This window comes from Chiloscyllium plagiosum, chromosome 23 (genome assembly GCF_004010195.1).
Source record: "Chiloscyllium plagiosum isolate BGI_BamShark_2017 chromosome 23, ASM401019v2, whole genome shotgun sequence".
NCBI classification, from domain to species: domain Eukaryota; kingdom Metazoa; phylum Chordata; class Chondrichthyes; order Orectolobiformes; family Hemiscylliidae; genus Chiloscyllium; species Chiloscyllium plagiosum.
Genome location: NC_057732.1, coordinates 35960440 through 35979935, shown reverse-complemented (window position 1 = coordinate 35979935; position 19496 = coordinate 35960440). Strand labels below are relative to the sequence as shown.

General features: G+C 41.7%; 1 protein-coding gene across 2 annotated transcripts in view; it reads right to left on the bottom strand.

Moving 5' to 3' along the window:
- The window catches only part of shank3a (SH3 and multiple ankyrin repeat domains 3a), a 1030755-nt gene that overhangs the window by 799105 nt on the left and 212154 nt on the right, over window positions 1–19496 (bottom strand). For both annotated transcript variants that reach the window (XM_043713933.1, XM_043713934.1), the window contains exon 3: window positions 14012–14261. In XM_043713933.1, the coding sequence (XP_043569868.1) occupies window positions 14012–14254 (243 nt within the window). In that variant the 5' untranslated portion in view covers window positions 14255–14261. The remainder of the gene's footprint in view (window positions 1–14011; window positions 14262–19496) is intronic.

Genomic DNA, 19496 nt, shown 5'->3' with positions numbered 1-19496 from the left:
TGCTAATCAATTCAAAGCTATTTTTAGACCCAGAGAACCTGCTGCCATCAGGCAATAGTTCTAGGCTCATTCAAACTCCTTGCTATTCCTAATACGTCTTCAATCAAGTTGGCCCTGGTTCCTGACATCTGGCAGCTCATGTTTTTAGATTTAGTCACAGAGTAATGAAACACAATTGGCTCAAGGGCATTCTCAGAATGCTACAGGAGATTCCTGTCTAACCAGAAGTCTGACTGCTTGCAGGAAAGTCGACTTTATCCTCAGCTGTACCTTACCCTCCTTTCCACAGTCCCTGACCGAGTGCCAACATTCTTTTTCTCTTCCCAGTTTAGTGCTCGACTTCTGACAGGGCGAACACTTACTGGGCTGTAGTTCCACAGACACCTGTCTGCTTTTATTATCTCACCCAAAGTCTCTGTTTTCATGCTTGGGTCCAAATGTTGACCGACAGTTAACCATTTGGTCATAACAGGCCCAGCAGTAAATTCTGTCTTCCCCCAATTTTAGCTAAGAATGTAGACGTCACTGGGTAGTGAATAGCAGCAGGATACCTGGTCAATTTTGTTCTCCCAACACCTCCTTAGCAAAATATTTGTCAATGTCAACTACTGTATTGTACCCCAATGGTCTTCCATTTCATATCTGCTCATTTTGAACAGATCTGGGATCAAACTATGAATTCATTGTCACAGAAGGCTGTGGAGGTCAGGTCATTGAGTATGTCTAAAACATAGATAAATTAGTTCATGATTGCCAAGGGGATCAAAGATTACAAGGAAAAAATGGAAAAATGGGGTTGAAAAACCCATCAGCCATGATTGAAAAGTAGAGCAGGCTCAATGAGTCGAGTGGCCTAATTTCTGCTCCTATGTCATATGGTCTAAATCTTGCCCAAAGATTTAAATCAATGACCAGTTGTTGAAACATCCTAACAGAGGGTTGCAGACCTGAAATGCTGGGCAGAATTTTCCCATACCATTGCAGATGTTTCAGAGGGGAGCATCTGAGAATATCTGGAAGATTGGGAGTTGTCTCATTCTCCAACATATTCTTCATTCCTCCCACTTTTCCCAGTGGTGGTTTGCGTGTAATGTTGGCAATCCACCCATAATAACAGTAACGCAATTAAACTTTTCAATGAGTCAATTAGTAGCTATTTTCCCAGGACAATGGAGTGTTACCAATGGGACATGGGGCCCACACAGTGCCTCTTAACACATCAAGCTACATGAAGTGATTGCATTGTGGGAGGTCAGTGTAGGATGAATGAATGAAAATGGCAGAGGCTTAGCCATCACAGAAGTGTCTCATTGAGACAGACACAGATCATGCTCGGGATGAAGAAGTGGCCGGAGGGTCCTTCAGCCTCATTATGTAGCCCTTTCACTCCACCTTCTTTTGTGCCATTCACCTCAGCACCTGAGCTGAAACAGTGAGTGCTGAAGACACTGTAATAAGCCTGTGCTGATTCACCTTCCGGCTTCCCATTCTCAAGTAGATAGCAATTCCAAAGGAAACTTGTTAATTGGATGCCATCCAGAAGATTAAAGCAGAAGATGTGCCACTCTTACCTCTCAGTTAGAGATCTGGAAAGTTAGCTGCCCAGATTTAAAAATTAACATGTCCACATTCAGCCAATTGACTCTGTTTTTCCCTCCACAGATGCTTCCAAACCTGCCGAATATACTCAGCATTTTTCATTTTTGTTAGATTTCCAGTATCCGCAACAGGTTGCTGCTTTAACAGCAACATAAAGGCTATTTTGCCTCAGAATTGCTACCATACTGAGGATACTCACCACGATAAAGACTTCACAGAAGCATTATCGGAATAAATGAATACCAAAGCACTTTTCAGGAGATATTAGGGTAAGCGGCTAAAAGCGCAGACCAACAGCCAGGTTTTATAGAGCTTTCCAATAAGGAGAAGTAGTGAGAGGCACTTTGGGAAGGACCCTTAGGTCCTAGACTGCTGAATTTATCGCCTACAATGATGGGATAAAGAACACAGAAGATACACAGGACTCCAGAATTTAAACAATGGAGTGATATCTCATAGTCCTGAGGAAGGGTTATGTCGATTCTCTTGCTCCTGAGATGCTGCATGACCTGCTGTGCTTTTCCCAGCACCACACTCTCAAATCTGACTCAATAGCATCTGCAGTCCTCATTATCTCTTGATATCACAGAGTTGTAGGGCTGGAGCCAGATTACAATGAAAGTCAAAGTTGCAGAAAGATTTGAAATTCAGGACTAGGAGCCAAGTTTACATGGGACAACCAAACTAACTAGAGAAGGTGCAAGTTACCAAATAGCAGCCGAAGCTTCTAGAGAGTTGAAGATGCAACACCGGCAAGGGGAGGGAAGAAATATCAAACAATGCAAGAAGTACTCAATGGGTGAGGCCCTTGTGTGGAATGAAAGCCAGAGTTAATGGCTCAAGACAACAAACTCCCCTCAGAATTGGAAAAAATAAATTCTGCTGTCTGAAAAATGAGGGTAGAGGTTCTAATCTGAGATTGACAAACTCAAATGTCGAGTCTGAAGGGTGCAGGGTTCCTAATTAAAAGACAGGCCATTGTTTCTTGAACATGAAGAGTACGCGATAGTGAAAGGTAAAAGAAATTGCTGTATCACATGAATGGCATGTTTGGGGGCCAAGGGACCATGGGAAGGGTGGAGATTAAAGGGCACATGTTGCATTTTTTATCTTGCAAAGGAAGATGTCAAGAGGAGGGAGTGATGCCTTTAAATGGAGCTAAATAGTTGCATGCGGAGTTAAAATTAATTTTGGAGGCTCAGTAGAATCAATTCACAACACAACAATGAATGTGAAATATTACTTAGGGAAGCCAGAATATTAATCACAAACCCAAACATCAGAGACAAAGGGTGTCTCACTCAGATTGCATAATTTCATAGCCCTGTCATTCCTTCAACCCATGCCCAGTTCTTAGATTGTTACCTTTTACTTGCTGTAATCTGTCCATAAACAAGAGTTAACACAAAGGCACAAATGGACCATAACAACAACACCAGACAAGACTAAATTGGTCCCTCTTACCCATTATGTGCTGTACATTTACAGGAGTCAATACTGAGACATATACCAGGCCATATCACAACAGACACAAGTGAATTATTCCCTTTCACCTGCTGCTTCCTGCAAATATTTATCTTATCAAATCACATCTTTAGTCTGGAATGTTCCAACCATCTTTGGTAAATATCATCTATCTTTCCATCTCCTAAAACTCATTGATTTTTTTGCTGAGGTGAGTGGGTACAGATTAACAAAGCTTTGACATTTCATAGAAGAAAAGTCACAGTACAGAGGTTGCCTTTCTGCAATACCCTGAAGCATTGCACTCTGTGTGTTATTCATCTTGTTGCAGAATAGAATGCTACGGTGCATCTTCTAACCCAAATTTCACCGTCCACACTCACCACCTCAACCCCCAACACTTGACAAGATCTCAGTATGATTCAAGGTCTGCTACAGGACCCCAATAAAACTGGCAAATGCTCTCCAGTGATACAGAAGTCAAATCATTTTTTTTCTTGGAAGAAAATCAATGGCAAGAAAGAATTGCTTTTTATCACTCACACATATCTCAGACACATCTCAGGAAGCTTCGAAAAGCTTGAATTATTTTGTCGTACAGTAATTGCTATAATGCAAGTAAAGTGGCAACCACTGCATGCAGAGCACAGATTCAAACAAACATGAGGTGAATGACCAATTTGTCATTTTTATAATAAAGTTAAATGACAAAGGAATGTTTTCTAGGCCACTGGAACAGCTTATGCTTGTTCAAGTATTGTCATGGGATCTTGAACATCCAGTCAAAGTATTCAAAATCATGACCTGGATTTCATTTCTCATCCAGACAATCTGAATTATGTACACATCTCTGTTTTGGGACTCAAATCTTGAACCTTCCAAGTCAGAGGCAAGTGTGTCACCAACTGAAGTGAATTAATATGCTCTCAGCTGATACAGACATTGCCCAGCATTAGTGCATATGGACCGAAATCCCACCCCTTACTGCTCCAGCTGATGGTCAATTGGTCAAAATTACACTGGATGAAGGAGTGGTTCACCTTAAAGTGAGGACCTAGTTCCCAGAAAACTCTCACCTTGAGTGGAGCAATTATTTATTCAAAACAACAGATGGAACTATGAATTCTCCCTCAGTCTTCCAGCTCAGAGAGTCTCCGTTGGTAATTAACTTGCACATTTATGATTGCACTGGGATATCTGGCTGTCAATATCGTAAGATTCTAGGCTATATATTCCATTTCCTGTGTCCACTGCAGATGAGGCTGGAGCAATTTCCAACCGGATCTGAGTTCTCTAAGCCCAATTCATAAAACTGATCCCATTCGGCCACTAAATTGGTGACTTTTCTCAAAAGGGTCAAAGAAATGGCAGAGATGAGATATGTAAATGACATTGTTGGATTAAACCATGTAACTGAAGCCAAATGGAGGAGGGCTTTACCCTGTATCTAACCTGTGCCATACATTCTCTTCACAGTGTAGTGGGACCTTTCAGTTATATTAACCCATGCTATCCAAGGCCAGCACTCACTAATGCTCATTGTAATTACCAGACTCCTTCAGTGTTGACTACTGCACATTATTATTTCTGAAACCCTGGTTTCAAACAGTCAATATTGTGTTAGGAGTTAAGATGGTTTCTTCATGTAATTCACTGAACTAATAATGTGTCATGTGGGTGACAATGAGAAGACACCATTGGTCTATGGGAGACAGCAGCACTGTAAAAATCTCTGTACTTGCTGCATGTACAAAGTTGAATCTGAACAGCACAACATTTCCATTGAGCAAACCTGCCAGGTTTGCAGTATTTCTGGGTTTAACAGCTCTAGCAACACCTCACAGGTAGTTCTGGTTTCAGCTGGATTGTTTTGGACAGTGGTGTGGAATGTGAAACAGTTGCACCTCCCTGACTGGGTTGGGAACTGAACATGAAAGAATGTACCAAACAATCAGTGGTGGAATGCTCGGGGGAGGGGGAGGGGGGGTCGCAAAGGAGGAGTACATTTTAAAACAAATTCAGCAGGTCGGTCAGGATTATGGAGAGGAAGCAGAAGTAACATTTCAAGTCCAGTAACCTTTGCAGAACTAGGAAAAAGCGTTATCGACGCTGTGGAGTTGGGGGGGTGGGGGGGGTTGGTGGGTGGTGGTGGTTGCGAGGTATAAGCACTTTTGGTGGAGATAGCGTCAAGAGAGGAAGGAAGACAATTAGGGAGACAAAGGGATGGACAATGGCAAGCCCATTGAAGAAAAGCTAAAAATATGGTCTCTGAATGGGTGCTGTGCTGAAAGCAACTCATGTCAAGACAGGGCCTGGGGTGTTGGGGTGGGCAAAACACATGGAAGGCGGTGAAATCAATCTTGAAATCAATCTTGAATCCTGAAGGTTGCAGGGTCCCCAAATGGAAATCTTTGTGTCTTCTATTAAATTTAATAATAGTTTTCAATATGTTGATTTGTAAAACCTTCAGGATTTCTGCTACTTCCAACCTACGGCACAAACTCATCACTTTAGGACAGACAAATAAAACTTGTAGGAAAGTTTATCAAGGGTCCTAAACCCTTTCTGGCACTGAGCAGTGGCGCTGAAGTGCTTTTTCACTTTGCCTTGAGGCTTTCTCGTGATAACTGGAATAGGTCTCACTGCCACTAGGACCTGAGAAAATTGCCCATGGTAATGTCTGTTCTTGGAATACAACAAACTTAAAATTTATGTAGCATATTTATTGAAACAAACATTCCACAGTACTTACCAAGGGTATTTTACAACAAATTATTACAGGAGATATTATGTTATACAAAAGGTTTGGTCATGAAAATAGGTTTTAATGAATGAGAGCAGATGCATGGGAACAAGAACTGCTGAAAGCTCCATTCTAATTGGGGGTACCATGTATGACGACACCAGGCACAGCACCTCATTTGCCAGGATCTGGGTTGGATAGGTAAATAGGTGTTGGCTACTTTCCTCCACGGAGTCTCTCTGACTGTACATCCAACCCATGAACTCACTGAAGCTTAGGAAGCTTTGGTAATGCAGCACAGCGTACAGCCAAGATTGTATATCAGGTTCAGGCTTCCAGTGCGTTCCGATAAAACCAGTGAAATGAGGGGAACGGGAAAGCTGAAAATTTCAGATAAAGCACACAAATGGGAATCACATCAGAGATTCCCAAATCATACACTGCTGAATTTTCAAACTGTAAGTATTCTTCTGGCCTTTCTGTGTTAGTTACAGTGCAGTATGCATGCATTAAATAAATGTGTCATTTTTATTTATATCTTAATTTTTATTTTACTGCAGTCTTTAAATACCAGTCACATTTAATGAAAGTCATTCACCCGAATGGAAACTCCTGTGGTCTCTGACTGCAGTTCCCATAATGTGTCATTGAATCACTCTTCACAGCCACACTAGGCCTCACGCTCTGATTTGCTTATGACATTGTGCCAGTGCCTGCTTGGCTCCATTGTTGGCACTCCTTCCTTCTCTGCCAAACTATCCACTCTGCTTCTTAATGCATTTCATCCAAGCCATCACTCCAACTGTAGTAGTGGGGGATTACTTCACTGTCAGTCAGATGTGACATCTTTTGAATGAAATGTTAGGTTGAGTGCCCATCCATCTGTTCAGATAGATTTTTTTTAATATCCATCTGGATATTGGAGCATTAGTGGAGTCTTCAGATTGCCTGACTGACATTCCTTCCTCATTGAAAAACAAATTGGCCACGTGTGGAATTCACAGTTGTTCCTGGGATCTTGCTGAGCAGAAAGTGCCTGGCCTTATGCTCACAGTGGAACAGTGGTTATAGTTTGAAGTCTATGAGCTGACTGCGAGTTTGTTGAAATATGTAATAACAATGACACTGAATTTAGCTCATTACGACATTTAAAGGATTCACTAGTGCTTAATTATATTTCTGATTGAGCCGAAGTTTCAGAGATGCCTATGAAGATATCTCTCCCTCACTTTCACTAACAGCACTCCACAGGAACAGTCCCCTCCATTACAACTTGGTCCACTCTTCCATCAGTCTTAATACTTCCTCATTCCACCATAGCACTGTCCTGTGCAATCCCAGAAGGTGTTGCATTTCATCTCCACTCTTGTCACTTTTCAAGGCCCCAAAACACACTTTCCAGGCAAAGCAACATTTTACTTGTACTTCTTTCAATCTAGTTTATTGTATTTGCTGCTCACAATGCAGCTTCCTTTACAATGATAAGACCAAACTGAGGCTGGGTGACCATTTTGTGGAATACCTTCATTCTGTCCATAGGAATAACCCTGACCTTCTATTTGTTTGCCATTTCAATAAACCTCCTTGCTAACATTTCGTCCTGGATCCAACTAGTGTTCTAAAAAAGTTCAATGTGAACTGGAGGAACACCATCCAATTTTCTACTTAGATGCTTCTAGGAATTGATGTTAAGTTGTACATCTTCAGAGCATGACCATTGTGCTCTATTTTTCTTACATCCTCCCACCCTCCTCCAGAATGTCTTATTGGCTTCGCTCTCAGTACAGCAGACCCATTTTCTCCCTTTCACAGCTGCCATTTACACCTACTTTACATCTCTATCTCTCTTCTGGTAGACACAACATCGAGGGCCAAAGGGCCTGTACTGCACTGTAATGTTCTATGTTCTTTACCACCATTAATGTTGCGTTTTTCTTTTGCTCTCGATAACCTCACAATCTGTTCCACTTGTTCCTCCTCCCCCTCTTGTACTGTATAAAAACCATAATTTTACAGCTCCTTTCAGTTCCAAAGAAGAGTTGGAGTAGATCCAAAATAATAATTGTTTCTCTCTCCACAGATGCTACCAAGCCTGTTGAGTTTTTCCTGCTGATTTCAAATTTTCAACATCTGCAGCATTTTGCTTTTATGTAACAGTGATCCCTTCCCCACTTTTATTTGATTAGAAGTTCTGATAACTGTGAAGTAGAAAAGAGAGGCTAATTGATGAATGTGATTAAGAAGAGAAAATGAGGTCTGCAGATGCTGGAGATCAGAGATGGAAATGTGTTGCTGGAGAAGCGCAGCAGGTCAGGCAGCATCTAGGGAACAGGAGAATCGACGTTTCGGGCATCAGCCCTTCTTCAGGAATGTGATTAAGACCCAATGCACAACTGAAGCTATTGACAGACATCTAGCGAGCACTATATATTGGGACAACTAACAGTGATACTTCTTATGGAATGTGTGGGACATCTGTGTGTAAATCATTGGCCCAGTTTAAGGAGACAGTAACACTTGGAAATGGATATACTGGAGTACCATTTAAAAGTGTACAAGACAAAATCTGAACCGTATGTGTCATTTGCAAGTTTTTCAGGTTTTGTGATTCCCAGCTTCATTCATCGTGAACTAGGTAAAATGGAGCCTCCTCCACAATAGCTCTCAGCATTCAAATCAAGGACACATAGAAGTGAGGCTGTCATCCTGAAACAATCTCAGCTTCAAAATCATTTTGTTTAAAGAAGTGAATCCACTACAATGCATGAGGGATCTCCATGGATACCCATGAGTCAGCACATCTGATGTCATACCTTGGATCATTAATACCAACAAGAGGCTCCCCCTGGTGGCGCAGGGTGTAAGTGAATTGCACGATGCAGTCAATGTGTGGTTATAATTCTTGACAATGGGTCACATCCCATGACAGCAAGTAATTAATTTCAACTTAATAAAGCTGAAATGCACTAGAAAATGACCTTTATAAAATTATTCTTTACATCTCTCCAGGCAAGCTAGTTTAAATATTGCTTAAATACTGCCTAAAGTAATTAGGAATATGTTTCGATACCTACACTTATATGTTTAAATGTTCAGTGGCCCTGCACATCATGTAAAAACATGACTTTGTTGTGATGCCTTCCACTGTTCAAAGGTTTAGCAACATCTTTGGCAGAAGAATGGTCACCTAGGTGATGTATCACAAAACTACCAGTGTCCATAGCACCGATCCGACCATTTTCTAGTTATTTAAAACAAACAATGAAAATTTTAAAATTGATACCTTAATGGACAAAGAGCCAACATAAGTTAGCAAGTCAGAATGGGGATTAAGGGTGAACTGAACTAATGCACACTAAGATATGGACAGGAGAGTTTTGGTCAAAGTCATGTTTATGAAAGATGGAAGATACTGGGCCAGCATTCACAAAGTCAAGTCTAGAATTAAAGGCATAAATAATGAGTCAGATATAGAATATAGCTCCATACATGTGAACATATTGTTCCCTCAAACATTCCAGTGCTTGTAAAGTATGTGTTAGCTTCATCTACGTTGTATGTTGAGAATATCGAGAATCAAATAGATCACAGTTCAATACAGTGTAATGGTCCCTTCACACTGTCCCATCAAACGTCACTACACGAATCACAGTTGGCCACTTCGACTGCGCCACTCTACTATTTTCTCCCAATTCCTACAGAATTTGTCTTTTGGCTTTTGAATATAATTCTGGGCACAGAAGATGATTATCCTTTCTTTCTTGAAGAGGATTTGAACTCAGAGGGTAGGGGGTATCCATTTTTTTAATCAAACCACAGACTTATTGAGCGAGGAGACTTGTTACAAACTGTGATTAATTGAACTGATGACTAGGGCTGTAGAAATTTGATACTTTGCAGTTATTAACACCTGATGATTCAATCCACAGTACTGATATACAATACACAGAATTGGCCAAAGTTGTCTGTAACAGTGGTTACTCTCCACATAAACCATTTGCATCACATTTGCCTGCCTTGTGACAAGTGTGACAATGCTGCTCCTTCAACAACAGTAGGTTATCCTTGGTTTCTTTTTTCAGAGGGGTCATAAAAACATAGATTCTGAAATGTCTGCATTAATCGACTTGAAGAGGCTTTTAAGTTTTTAAACAAACACTTGTACAATGGAAGGGGAGTGGCCAGTTTTCCCAGCTCAGCTTTTCAAGCTAGGGAAGTGATTGCTGGGCTCCTTGCTAAGATATTTGTATCATTGACAGTCACAGGTGAGGTGCCGGAAGACTGGAGGTTGGCTACGTGATGCCAGTGTTTAAGAAGGGTGGGAAGGACAAGCCAGGGAACTATAAACCAGTGAACCTGACCTCGGTGGTGGGCAAGTTGTTAGAGGGAATCCTGAGGAACAGGATGTACATGTATTTGGAAAAGCAAGGGCTGATTAGGGATAGTCAACATGGCTTTGTGCGTGGGAAATCATGTCTCACAAACCTGATAGAGTTTTTTTGAAGAAGTAACAAGGAGGATTGATGAGGGCAGAGGGGTGGACACGATCTACATAAACTTCAGTAAGGTGTTTGACAAGGTTCCCATAGGAGACAGGTAAGCAAGGCTAGATCTCATGGAATACAGGGAGAATTAGCCATTTGGATGTAGAACTGGCTCAAAGGTAGAAGACAGAGGGTGGTAGTGGAGGGTTGTTTTTCAGGCTGGAGGCCTGTGACCAGTGGAGTGCCACAAGGATCGGTGCTGGGGCCACTACTTTTCATCATTTATATAAATGATTTGGATGTGAGCATAAGAGGTGTAATTAGTAAGTTTGCAGGTGACACCAAAATTGAAGGTGTAGTGGACAGCAAAGAAGGTTACCTCAGAGTACAACAGGATCTTGATCAGATGGGCCAATGCGCTGAAGAGTGGCAGATGGAGTTTAATTCAGATAAATGTGAGGTGCTGCATTTTGGGAAAGCAAATCTTGGCAGGACTTAACTTAATGGTAAGGTCCTAGGGAGTGTTGCTGAACAAAGAGACCTTGGAGCTCCTTAAAAGTGGAGTCGCAGCTAGATAGGATAGTGAAGAAGGCATTTGATATGCTTTCCTTTAGTGGTCAGGGTGTTAAGTATAGGGCTTGGGAGATCATGTTGCAGCTGTACAGGACATTGGTTAGGCCACTTTTGGAATATCGCGTGCAACTGTGATCTCCTTCCTATCGGAAGGATGTTGTGAAACTTGAAAGGGTTCAGAAAAAATTTACAAGGATGTTGCCAGGGTTGGACGATTTGAGCTACAGGGAGAGGCTGAACAGGCTAGGGCTGTTTTCCCTGGAGCATCGGAAGCTGAGGGGTGGCCTTATAGAGGTTTATTAAATCATGAGTGGCATGGATAGGATAAATAGACAAAGTCTCTTCCCTGGCTTGGGGGAGTCCAGAACTAGAGGGCATAGGTTTAAGGTGAGAGAGGAAAGATATAAAAGAGACCTAAGGGGCAACCTTTTCATACAGAAGGTGGTATGTGTATGGAATGAGCTGCCAGAGGAAGTGGTGAAGGCTTGTACAATTGCAACATTTAAAAGGCATCTGGATGGGTATATGAATAGGAAGGGTTTGGAGGGATATGGGACGGATGCTGGCAGGTGGGACTAAATTGGGTTGGGATATCTGGTCGGCATGGACGGGTTGGACCGATGGGTCCATTTCCGTGCTGTACATCTCTATGACTCTATGTCTCTATGACTCTGGTCTGGTTTGGTCTTTAGCAGTCTGGTTGTTCAGAGGCGCTGGTCAGGTGTTAGTTGGGAATCCAAAAAAGACAGCTCCATGGAAGGTGTTCCATCCTAAATCTCTCTGCCATCTCTCTCTCTCTCTCTCTCCCTCCCTCCTATAAGACTCGGTGTTTGATTTTACCTTTTTTGCCAAGGTGTGTTTATGGAGATTGTTGCAGGAATTTGGAGCAGCATCATTAAGTTGGGATAGTCTGTTGGGTTTTTTGGATAGATTAAGTTATCCTGTATTCTGTTCTCTTTTGTTTGTGTTTCATTCGGTACTCTGTAAATAAATTATTTAAAACTGAGAGGTTTTTAACCAGCTGCATCACTCCTGGAATACCCACTATACACCTACCCAAAACAACTAGGAAAGTTAGGGTTTGACTTCCTTCTTGAAATGTTTTGAGGGGGTCTGGCCTGGTCCATAACACATGTGCTGTATCAATGCATCAGGACCATAACCCCAGGAGCTGCCTGAGCACATCACACCAGAAATATACACAATGCCATCAGTCAGTTCTGCAATTCGTAATATGTAGGCCCTTACTGTGTCTGGAATCCATGCCCTGTGAAGAGGTGACCGTTGTCATTTCAAGAGTGTGGCATGTATGCAGACCCAATGGTGGGAATGAATCATGGAAGAATACTCTAGAAGCTTCTATGTCTCATGAATGGGAACATTGTGTGGGGGAAGAGGTCTTAGTTCCCAGGCTCTGGAATAGTCTTCATGCTATTCTGTCTCTTTCACTGTTCCTTCAACCTCTGTGCATTGGAGAAAGTGAGGACTGCAGATGCTGGAGATCAGAGTCAAAAGTTGTGGTGCTAGAAATGTACAGCTGGTCAGGCAGCATCCGAAGGGCAGGAGAATCGACGTTTCGAGCATAAGCTCTTCATCAGCACCACACTTTTTGACTCTCTGTTTCATTCAAACACTTTATGGCTCAGTGACTTCCCCTGGTATTTTGTGTCAAATGGTAAAAATAACCAACAAAAAGCTCACTACATGTGCACTCATGTCAACACAATATTTATATAATAAAACCTCTTGAGGCATACACAAGATCAAAATCAGCCAAAATTTTACACTGAACCTCTTAAGGTCAGGCAAGCGGTCCGAAGAGTATCTTAAAAGAAGGCAGATGTTTTAGGAAGCGAGAGATCAGAATTGGAGGGATGCAAGCATCTCAGAGGCTTGGAGCAAATGAGTGATATGGGGAGGGCTCATGAAGGCATTAAGACAACAATGAGAATTTTGAACAGGGAGTCAATCAATGTCAGGGAGCACAGGGCTGATGCTGCAAGTTACAGCAGGGGCAGGAGAAGTTTGGATGTTCTTCAAGCTCTTTGTGCCTTGTCCAGGTATCCAACCACTTTATAGCTCAGTGACTTTCCCTGGAAATGTCACAGAGATGGTATTTTGTGTCAAGTCAGAGGGTGAAAAACAGAAAGCCCGATAGGAGAGCAATTGGGATGTGTGTGTGTACAGGGCATCAAAGGCTTGCAAATTTTGGCTGGGACACAAAACCAGATTACTATGAAAAATAAATCAGGAAGAATACAATATCCTACTGCTCCTACCTCCCCAGAATTAAATATTTGGCTCTGCACGGCCAAACTGAAGTCATGTCCTTGGTGGGAAAAGAAAGACACTTCGGCTCACTGTCAACCCCTCTTGTGCCAGAACGAGAGGGCAAACTGGGGAGCGAGGATGAATACTTTACAAATAGGTAGCATATGGGGATTGGTGGGTTTAATCTTGCAGGTCAGTCCTAGTAAACCAAGAACAATGGTGTGTGCACAGAATTAAACATTTAACTCTGGTGACATGAAATACAGTTCACTGTAAGATGAAGACCAGGGTGCTATGTATTAATTAGCGTGTATATTGCAATCCCATGCCTACCTTATACTGGCCTTGCTACATCCAAGCTTGTAACATTCTCCCACTGATGTCACATCACGTGTATACAGGTTACCCAACCGGGGAATTACGAACTCAGAGCGACCCAACGCACTAGTTAACACACAGTTTGGTAAAGAAGGGACGTCTACTGTCACAGTTCAACCTACAGTTAACAGGAAAGCCTTGAAACTACGACTGCGGGCAAACTAGTGAGTAGCAAAGTGACTCTTTTTCAAAGAGCATCCCACTTTCCCTATCGAAACACACAAAATGATGGATTAATCACAATACCAGGACAGCATTTTTCGGAGCTTGCAATCTCTGGGTACACCACGGGTGTTTTATATACCTGCTGCCCACTGTTGAAAGACAAATCCAGCAAGCTAAGGGTTAAACTCTGGCTTCCCAGTTCAATACATGCAGAACAAACCTGAACGCTACTTTATGTAGCAAGTGCAGTGTCAGACCCACCCCTTCGCCGGAGAAGGTAACTGCATCTGTCAATTGCAGGGAAAATTACACATCGAAATCGCACATTACTGACCGTCTGCTCCAGGTCAGGGACCCCAATACGAATGACCACAGTGCTGGGCGCGGGGTTGTCCATTTGATGTCCGGTTTTAGCTGCTGTACTCGTCCTGATGGTGTGGTAGATGGTGTCCTCTCTGCTGAAACTCTCCTCCTCTTCACCCTCGCTGCAGTTGCAAGTGTTCTGCTGCTGCTGCTCCTCCTCATGTTTCCTGGCTGTCGGACTGAGAGGCATGCTCTGTGCACTAACCATCGACATCACATCACTGGGGGGAGACAGAGAGAGGGAAAAAAAAACCCACAGTCAAAACCTCTTGGAAACCCGCGCACACACACACACGCTGACACTCACACTCAAACACAGACATGCACTCACACCTACGCATTCTCACACAAATTCACAAATGTGCACACACCGTACACGTACGCCCACACTTCGGGACACTTGATCATCCTCAAGTTCACACTGATCACAGATTTTTCACAAATGTAAAAAGACTTTGTTTTACACACATAACGCTCACAGCAACACGTTCACACTCGCAAACATTCATTTACATACACACTCTCATTACACGTGTAAAAGCTCAGATATACACACGAGGCGGGCGAGATTCATACATATTCATACGCTCAACATCCTCTGTAGTTTCCAAGCACGATGGCATGTCCCAAGGTGCTTCACAAAAGCGAATAGCCTAACACAAAGCAGGCATCAGGACAGCAGACCAAAGGCTTGGTCAAAGCTGGTGGTACCATGAAGCACCATTGAAAGAGAAAGGGGTTTCCTGAGCTTGGCTCCTCCACAGTTGCAAGTAGAGGAGTAGCCAAAATCAGAGGATACTCAAGTAGGTAGAATTAAAGGAACACAGAGATAGAGTCAGACAGCACAGAAGTGGCTCTGGTCCATTGGGTCTGTGCCTAACCACATGAATGCCATTTTCCAGCACATGGTCTGTAGCCATGAATCCAATTCCAGGCTGTGCATTCCTGATTTCCCCTCTGGGTGACACAATTTCTCCTCAAATCCACTCTGAACTTCCTGCCCTTCACTTTAAAATGATGCCCTTTTATTCTTGGCCCTTTAACCAAGAGGAATAGAAGCTTTCTATCCACACTGCCTAAACCTCTTATAATCTCATACACCTCTGACAGGTACCCCTCTCCGCCTTCTCCTCTCTAAAGAAAACAAACTGAGCCTATCCAGCCGTTCATAGAATCCCCATAGTGTGGAAACAGGCCCTTCGGCCCAACAAGTCCAAACCAACCCTCCAAAGAGTAACCCACCCAGACCCATACTTCTAGCTTATTACTCAACATTTACTAATGCACCTAACCTACTCATCCCTGAACACTATGGGCAATTTAGTATGGCCAATCCATATAACCTGCACATCTTTGGATCGTGGGAGGAAACCCGAGCACCCGGAGGAAACCCACACAGACATGGAGAGAACGTACAAACTCCACACAGAGAGTCACCCAAGGCTGGAATCGAACCTGGGTCCCTAGTGCTGTGAGGTAGCAGTGCTAACTACTGAGCCACTGTAGCACCCCATTGCTAAATGGCTCCATTCCAGGCAAATTCCTGGTGAATTTCCTCTGCCGGTGCAATCACATCCTCCTGAGGGTTGTCAAACTACAGGAGGTTATAAATAGTGGGGGGGTGCAAGGTCATGGACTGATATGAAAAGTACAAAAATTTTAAACTTGAGGCATTGCCAGAAAAGGAACCAATGTACAGTCAAAAAGTGCACATAAATATATATAAACACATAGACACATGTATGTGTTCTCTCACATACAGCCAATCACGTAGACTTAAAAATGTAAGATATTGCAGCATGGTAGGAGGCCATTTCGGCCATCAGACTCATCCCACTTCTCTGAAGGTGTGATTGGATTTGATCCATTTTCCTCCTGTTTGCCCATAGCTCTGAAATTTCTCTCCTTTAAATATTTATCTACTTCTCTTTTGAAATGTAATACTGAATCTTTCTCCATTATCATTTTGGCAGTGCTCTCCCAATGGTAGCATCTTGCTGGGTTATAAAAAATCTAAATTTTTGGCTCCTTTTGCCAATTGATTTAAGTCTGTTCTTTGGTTAACAAATTGTTGCCCGTGGAAACAGCTTCTCATTTTGTTGACTCAGAATGTTCCTTATCTTTGAACATCTTTATTCAGAGAATGTTCCCAGCTTTGCTCACCTTTCTGCATACCTCAGTCTTTCATTGAGTATTCTAGTCACCCTCCTCTTACACCATACCAGACCCTTTAACATGCTTTGGAAAGTGTAGTGCCCATAAATGAAAACAATATATTAGCTCAGGCCGAGTGAATGTTTCCCATATATGCCTTGCTTTTGTGCACTCTATTTATGTATCCTCCTTAATATATTACCATACGGATGATCTTTCCTTTTTTTCACTCTTCCTGACAAAATTGATCACTTTGCACCTCTCCCCATTCGATTTCATGTGCCATTTGCCTGCCCATTGTAGCAGTTCCAAGGCTCGGAGGTCTGCTCCTATCATCAATGCTTACTCATGTTATAAATTTCAAACTTCGTGCAAAACAAATGCAAAATGGTGTCCTATCTTCCAATAGATGTTGAAATTTAGTCAATATTAAAAAGAGCAGTGGTCCTAATACTAACCCCAGTGGTCACCATGATATACCTCCTCCCAGTATGCAAAACAATAGTTTATTGCTATTCATTGCTTTCCACCTGTTAACTGATGTCATATTCATGCCACCACTGCCCCATTGATCATATGGGCTCAGCTTTGCTCACATGTCTATGATGTGAAGTGCTGCATTTTGGTTGGAAGAATGAAGAGGGGCCAGATAAATTAAAGGGTCAGTTCCAAAGCAGAGGACTCTGGAGATGGACAGGCACACAAGGATTGAAGGTGTCAGAGCTGGTTAAAAAAAGTGGTGAATAAAGCATACGGGAACTTGGGCTTTTTTAAACAGAAACACAGCCTACATAAACAAGTTATTATAAACCTGTATAAATACTACTTCATCCTCAACTGGAGTACTGCATTCAGTTCTGGCCATAGTACTTGAGAAAAGATTAGGATTAAAAGGTTATTTAATGGTGGTGCTCAAAATCATGATGGATCTGCACAGAATAGATAGGGTTCCATTCGAAGAAAGATTGAGAACCAGAGGACATCAGTTTAAGGTGATTGAAAAAAGAAGTGACAGTGAAATAAAGAGAAATCTTCTTATGCAATGAGTGGTTAGGGATGCCCTACTAAGATGTGAGTTTGTGTTTTACACAAACACATATTTATGTATGCTTAGCCATGTCTTTATATGGTATCTATATACACACAAGCATATAACAAGTTCAATGTACATATATTTATACATATATTTGCACAAAAACACAGGCACAAATATGTATGCACACCCAGACAATAGAGACTACAAACCTTTAACTCCTTAATAATACATGATTACAAGGTCTGGTTACTGCTGCAGCAGAACGATGCATAGTGATAAATGCAGTTTTCCACAAAAACAAAACAAATATTTTATCTTGATCTTGCTGTAGTATTTCTTCAATTTTATGTATAGATTTCCTTGACACACATGCACACAAACACAAACTGATTAATCCATTGCTTGCCTGCTGCATGCAATTCTAAAGGTATAGAGACTGAGTATGCCCACAGTAGCAGTGAGCTCCAATTGTGTCCCCTGAATGCTCACTTTCAATTATTAAAATTTGGGATAACTGATCCATTTGGAAGGGTGCGATTATATCTGCTTATTTGTCACAAGTGACAGACCAAGAAATATCTGAACTCAATATCTAAAAGTGCAGCCTAAATCTGCAAGATTTGTTTGGTCAAAGGAGGTGTATTGATCTGGTACAGGACTTTCCTGACACATGGGATCATGGATGACATTGTTGTAAATGGGGTGCCTGTACGTAAGATAAATGTAGGTTGCTGAATGCGGACAGGCTGTTATCTCGTTAAATACCTATTCCACAACAAAGTGGTATCTTTACTCTGTATCTAGCCAATATTCTTATTGACCTGGGAGTGTTACACTGACAGTGTAGAGGAAGCTTCATCTATATCTAACCTGCTTGGTCTGTCATTTATTTCATTATAGAATAAAATTCAGAATGTAACCTTTCAAAGAATTATTTTAATGCGATAAAATTGAAAAGATATCACCTTTGTTTCATGGGCTAAATGGTACCAAAGACCAAGAGATACTTGAAGGAACAGAGGATACAGAGAGAAAGGGAGATCAATGGGAACTCTGAGTTATACAAGGCACAGAATAAAGGTAGAAAGGTAGATACAAGACAGAGAGAGAAATAGAGGAAAAGATGGCACAATTTCTTGCTCTGTAAGAATTACAGATGCACAGAATGATCATAGCTCAGAAATGAGCCACTTCAGTCAATTGAGCTTATGCTGGTTCTGAACCGAGCCAGTGAGTTCCACGTCCCTGTTCTTTCCCCTTATCCGAAAAAATTTGGTCTCTTCTTGCACTTATCGAATTGTCTTCTGAACGTCTCTGCTGAATCTGCTTGCACCAGGTAATGCGTTCCCAATCCTAGCCAGATACTAAATCATCATTAGTTCTTTTACCAATCACTTAAATCAGTGTCGTCAGTCCTTCACCAATGAGAAACAGCTATCTTTCTCTATTCTGCTGAGATTCTTCCTGACCTTAAAAACCTGCAATGAATTCTGCTCAACTTTTTCTGCTCTAAGACAAACAACCTGCAAACTATTCTTGCAATTCCTTAATTCCTGGAACCATTCAGTTAAATCCCTTCTGTATCCTCTATAAGGCCTTTACATCCCAATGTTACAAACAATACTCTGTTGTGGGTGAAACAATGTTTTATATAAGATTATCATGAGTTCTTTGTATTTATATTAAATGCCTATAATTATTAAGTCCAAGATTCAGTAATTAATTGCTCTCTTAAGCTGCCTCCAATGACTTATGCATGCAATTGCCCAGATCTGATTATTCTCTTCGAATTAACTCTTTTATTTCACCTTCCTTTATTCTCCTAGCACTGCATATCAATTTATACTTATTTTCTTTAGTTTTATTTTCCACATGCTCACCTATTCCACCAGCCTGCCAATAACCTCTTGAAGTATATTACCACTCTCTTTATTGTTCATTACACTTTCCAAATGATGTCTGCAAATTTTGAAATACACCGTAGTTCCAAGTCATTAATACATATCAGAAGAGGGAGGTGTAAGTGACTTCATGTGAACTCCATGATACACCTTTATCCTGCGCAAAACTAGTGGCGTGCCACAAGGATCAGTTCTTGGCCCTCAATTATTTATTAACTGCATTGATGACTTGGTGAAGGCAGCTAAGTGTAATGTTTCCAAATTTGCAAATGACATAAAAATATATAAAGGCAATGTTGAGGAAGTCTTCAGAGGGATATAGGGATGTTAGGTGAGTAGGGAAAATAATTGGAACATAAAATGTG